This window comes from Nothoprocta perdicaria, unplaced genomic scaffold (assembly GCF_003342845.1).
Source record: "Nothoprocta perdicaria isolate Ctin4 unplaced genomic scaffold, notPer1 scaffold_46, whole genome shotgun sequence".
Taxonomy (NCBI): domain Eukaryota; kingdom Metazoa; phylum Chordata; class Aves; order Tinamiformes; family Tinamidae; genus Nothoprocta; species Nothoprocta perdicaria.
In genome coordinates, this window is record NW_020455710.1 from 382,422 (window position 1) to 387,645 (window position 5,224).

Consider the following 5,224-nt stretch of genomic DNA (forward strand, 5'->3'; position numbering starts at 1 on the left):
GCTGGAGCGATGGCCAGGGAAGCCGGAGCGCTTCTCCTCAGTCACTGCTTCCAACATGGCCCGGATAGACCTGGCTGGAGTTGCGGGTGACAACTTGTTGGACATGTGTCCCCTTCCCTGTCCCTCCCCATGGGGATGTGTGGCTCCAAACCAGGAGGGTTTTCCATGCACTTTGGCCACAGCCGAGGGAGACGAGTGGGTCGCAAGGTGCCGATGGCTGCGGCAGGTCCCTGGCTCCTCTCTCTGGGGTCATGGGAGCCCTTTCTCCGTGCGGGAGCAGGGAGACGAGGCTGTGACCTGGCCGCAGTGTCACTTTGCTGCCGTCTCCATGCAGGGGCGGCAGCGGCTTCGGAGGCTTCCGCTGCAGGTTCTTCCCTCTCCATTCACCGTGCGGCCGAGCCAAGTCCCGCCAGGACTAAATATAGTCAAAGTATTTGTGCTGCGGCGCGGATGCAAAAGCTGTCGCGATGGAGCCTCCCGATGGAGAGCCCCGCTTTGAAGGCTGACTCTGCTCTTGCCCTCCGCAGGTGCCGGGGTCCCTGCACTGCCCCTGCCCGGGGCTCCGCCGCGGCCGGCAGGGCTGTCGCCGAGCGGAATGCCGCGCCAAGGGCGGGAATGAGCCCCGCCGAGAGAGGATCTATAACTTCCAGATGGCCAGGAGCCCGTAATCCCTTTGGGAAGAATTAGGGACTCGTCAGCACAGCACAGCCTGGCGAGGGAAGCAAAACATGACACCTTGGGCCGCGGGAGCGCCGCGCGGCTCGGCCTGAGCGCCCCGATGCCGAGCGCCCCGCGCGCCGAGCCGCCTCGCTGCGTGTCGGGGGGCGCCGGCAGCCGGGCCCCGCGCCGTGGTCTGGTCCTCGTTGTCACTGATCGCGCGTTCCTGCCTGAAGCTCCAGCCACGGATCCCTCTTCCCGGAGCCCAAAGTGCTGCCTTCGTCACTGAGCAACTGGGAGAGACGGCAACTTTTATGTCCTGTGGGATTGCAAAGCATCTTTCTTGCTGGATTTCACCTCCCATCCTACTGTATTTTAAGGAATTACAGGCTGATTCCCATGGCTCTATAGACCACAGGGATCCACGGACGACTTCCTTCTGTGCCGCTGTCTCTCTGATCTGCCCATGATGGGGCGAGAGCAGGAGCTGATTCAGGCCGTGAAAAACGGGGATGTGCCCGGCGTGCAGAAACTGGTGGTCAAGATCAAAGCGTCCAAGAGCAGTAAGTACCGTGCGGGTCCTGCCGCCCGCCCCTGCCCTTTGCTGCCTCTGAGCTCCAGCGCACGGGCTGTGCTGGGCTTGGAGGTGGGAATGTGAACACGGCCCTTGCGGTGAATGACCGAGCTGGGAATGACCCTTCCAGCAGGACTTGGGGTCTCTTTGGGCTCTAGGCTGGGGGGCTGGTGTGTGGGATACCAAGTGGGATGAGAGGAAATCGTCGTGGGGAGAAAGTGGTGCCGCTTGCAGGATGCTGCTGCGCAGGGTCTTTAGCAACTGCCGCTCGCTCCCGAGCCGTGTTTATCTTGCAAAAAGTTATCAGCCGAGCCGGTCGACTGGAACCAATTGCCAAGCCTTGAATTTCAGTCTGGTAATGTTTAACCCCTGAGCAGAGCTGCCCTCTGCCACGTGCTCTCTGGAAGGTCAGCAGCAAGCGTGAGCTGGAATGGATTTGGGGCTTGCTCTGCACCCGGCGTTTTGGCGGCCCGGGGAAGGCTCCTCGTCCCTGGTGGAGGTGGCCGTGGGTGCTCACCGGCTGCCTGGGACCCCGACGAGCAGCGAGGGAGCTGCGGGAGCCAAGGAGGCGCCGGGGGGACCCACGTGCTCCCTTGCAGCACGGAGCAAGCACCATTGCTGCTGGAGCCGGAGGCTGAGGGAGGAACATTAGTCCCGGCCGGGCGGATCCGGGTTCGCCTCCCTGGCACAAGGTGTTTATAAAACCACAGCGGAGGATCCTCCTCCCGTCACTTGGCAGCACCGCAAGCAGCAGGGCCAGGGCGCCCGGGCCTGGTGCTGCTGCAGGGCCCCTGCGTCCGAGCTGCTTCTTGGTGGGGAAAGCAGAGGAGAAAAACATCCCCCAGCAGGGAGAAGGGGAAATCGGGCAGGAAAAGGAGCATTAAGGCTTATTAGGAGCAGCTCAGGGTAGAGAGAAATGCAAGTTTGGCTGGGGATTAGGAATGTGAGCGGAGGATAAACTGCCTTGGTCGATGGCCGGCAAGCCCGGAGGGGCCCAAGCTGCRCGTCGTGGCTGCTGGGTGGCCGCTGCGGTGACGCAGGTGCCCGGAGCGCCGGGCCCTTGGCCGAGCTACGGTGCGGTCGCTCCGCTCGCTGTGCGGGCGCCACTGCCGCTCACGGAGCTGTGTCCCATGCGGGATGCAGCAGCGCTGCTCATTCCCAGGCAGGTGGGTTTGTGTTTGCAGGGGGCCTTGTGGCCCCCCCAGTGAGCCGTGGATCATGGGCAGAGGTTCCCCGAGCTCCTCCCGTCATGGAGCTGGCGCAGGTGCCGTGCGGTGTCCGGCAGCGCCGGGGCTCCCTGCCCCGCGCGGCTCTGCCTCCGTCACCGCGCCGAGCGGAGCGCTGCCTGCCTCGCCGCTCATTAAAGCGCCTTTCCCGTATGACAGGCRGAGATGCTGATTTTTAAAATCCCTCTAAGAGGCCTTCTGCTGTCTCGGTGGATTCGGAGCGGCGGCTCTGTGATTAGCCCTCCGGGACTTCCTGTGCCTAAAAAAGTCACCGCACGTAAGCAAGAATCAAGCGCCAGCCACGGCAGCGGGGACGTTGGGGACGCGGTGCTTAATATTCGCCATGCGCAGCCCTTGGCCGCGCCGTGCAAGTGGGTCAGGRCACCTTTGATGGTGGGGCCGGTCCTGCTGCCCCAGCCAGGGCTGAGGTTTCCCCGGAGCGGCCGTGGAAACGTCCCTCTGCTCAACTCCCTTCTGCGCTCCCACTCGCAGCGGGGGCAGTGCTGGGGAGTCTAATTGAAATTGTTAAACGACCCGTCTGGCGTTGGCCTCCCTCCTCGGTGATCAATCACTGCCCCGGCTGGCAACAAAGCCCCTCACTGGGGCCGGGGCGGCCGCGGGGCACAAAGAGAGCGGCCRCGGGAGGCGAGAGGCAGATTCGGGGCCCTGGGTCCCGGGCAGGGGCGGGATGCAGCGATGCCCCTGCGGGTGCCCGGCGCCCTGCGGGCTGCATGCGGCCCCGTCCTGGCAGCAGCAGCTCCCGCGCAGGCCGAGGGATGCGAAGGGCACACGGGAGGAAAGCGCCCAGCCCTGCTCAAGCCTCGACGCGGGGCCAGCCCCCTGTTTGCCTTCCCTGGGGAGCGGTGGGGCTGTTTGCTCGGAGGCGCCCGGGGCGGGCGGCAGCTGAGCAAACGGGCGCGGGGAGGCCCGGCTGCTCAGCTGGGCTCCGTGGCGGCACCGCCGGGGCTGCCCGGCCCGGCTGCCCTGCCGGGAGGCACAAGGAGGCTGCTGCCCGCCCAGGAACGGGCTCAGGCCCTGACCTCYCCACTCATTCACTGCGAGCAGAGCCCCAGGGAGGCCCTGGCCTCGCTCCGCGCTGGGGCTGGATCCCCGGCACAGCAGCACRGGGAGCAGGGAGGTTTCCTGGAGCTTCCCATCGTGTCCTGTCAAGGAGGGCACRGCCCTCCGGTGCCAGCAGGGCAGGCGGCCCCAGAGCTTGCTGCGCCACGGGGGCCCAGCACGAGGAGCCCACGCGAGGCAGATGTGGGATAATTCGCCTTCCCCTGCTTAAATTTCCTCCTAATCCCTAGTAGCTGTATCAGCTTAAGCCCTGGAGCAGGAGGGAGGAAGATTAAACCGGTATTTGTTACCCTCTGCCACTGTGCTCTGTGTCGCGGTGTCTGCAGAAATCCCTTGCCCTGGGAATCCAGCACGGCCTTTCCCTCCTCTCCCCATGRTCGGAGCCACCCGGCTAGGTGGGAAACGCCGCCTTTTTTCCCTCTGCTCCTGGCTTGGGATTTCTTTTGCCCAAGGCCGAGCTCAGGGCTGAGTTTCTGCGTGTCCCGGACACTGTTGCCCCTCTGCCCGCGCGCTGGAGCTTGGCCTCAGCTGAGCAGGACCCAGAAACCCGCCCGGAGCCTCCAGGCCTCCGTCGTGGGCCGGGCCGGCGCGGGGAGCGGCGGCGGGCGGGAGGGCTCCCGCTCCGCGCGCAGCCCGGCCTGCCGCGACGTGTCTGTGCGCGGCCCGCGGCGCCAGGGCGCCCGCGCCAGCGCCTTCAAAGGCTGCGGCGCCCCGGCCGCCTCCCCGGCACGGYGCACGGCGAAGCCTTCCCTCCTCCTCCTCTTCCTCGCTCGGTGCCACTGCCCTGAAGCCACCGTGGCTTTCTGGAGCCGGCCTCTGCTGGGGCTGGTGCTGGGAAAGGGGCCGTGTTTGGGCTCAGGCCGCCCCCAGCACGGGGCACCGCGCGGCAGGGGGATGAGCCGGGAGCCAACGGTGTCGCGGAGGGGGATGAGTGGTTCATGGGAGCATGGATGCTGTGCCCGGCACCACACACTGCTCCTGATCAGCAGCGGCCTGCGGTTAAGGACAGGAGCAGGGGTTGCCATCGTTTGGGCACCTCGGGGTGTCCCAGCCACACGCTGAGCCCGTCGGARGTGCCGCTCTCCGCTCCTTGTCCCGGGAGCTGCTGGGGGGAACATTCTAGGTGCCCAGCCCAGGAGCGTGGGCTGCTTTGGATGCCAGCAACTGGAAACGCAGCCGGGGAGGGGAAAGCAGGAGCCGGCCTGCTGAGCGCTCGGGAACGGGGACAGGGCCGCGGAGCGGGAAGAGAGGGGGCAAGGACACCAGCAGCATCGGGGACCCGGGGCGCCCTTGGGGACAGCCCCCCCTCGCTCAGCAGGGCCCCTGGAGCCCACAAGTTGCTGTGCTGGGCACCGGTGGCCTTGGGCTGCGCAGCACAGAAGCAGCCTCTTGTTTGGGACCTCGTCGTGCTCCTCTTCCTCGTCGTGCGTCACGACGAGCTGGCTCGGAGGATCTCGGCCATGACCTAGAAAGGCTCCCCGGGGAGCCCTCCTCCACCCTTGGGCACCGGCCTCCCGTCCTGGCCCTGTTCGGGCAYGGGCAGGAGCGATTCCCCCGGGCGCCGCGACCCGCTTGGGCGCCAGCCAAGGCTGCCGGCGGCGGCGGCGCCGCGGGATAGGGAACGTCCCCGCGCCAGGCGGGACACAGTGCGGATCGCGGGCCGAGGACAGCGGCGCCCGAAGGGGCC

The 5,224-nt window shown here is 66.6% G+C and overlaps 1 protein-coding gene across 1 annotated transcript in view; it reads left to right on the top strand.

Annotated features, from left to right (window-relative positions):
* The first annotated feature begins 860 nt into the window (after nt 1–860).
* Nucleotides 861–5,224, top strand: part of CASKIN2 (CASK interacting protein 2) — a 20,964-nt gene continuing 16,600 nt past the window's right edge. Inside the window, exon 1 of the mRNA XM_026046778.1 lies at nt 861–1,220. Within this exon, the coding sequence (XP_025902563.1) occupies nt 1,124–1,220 (97 nt within the window). The 5' untranslated portion in view covers nt 861–1,123. The remainder of the gene's footprint in view (nt 1,221–5,224) is intronic.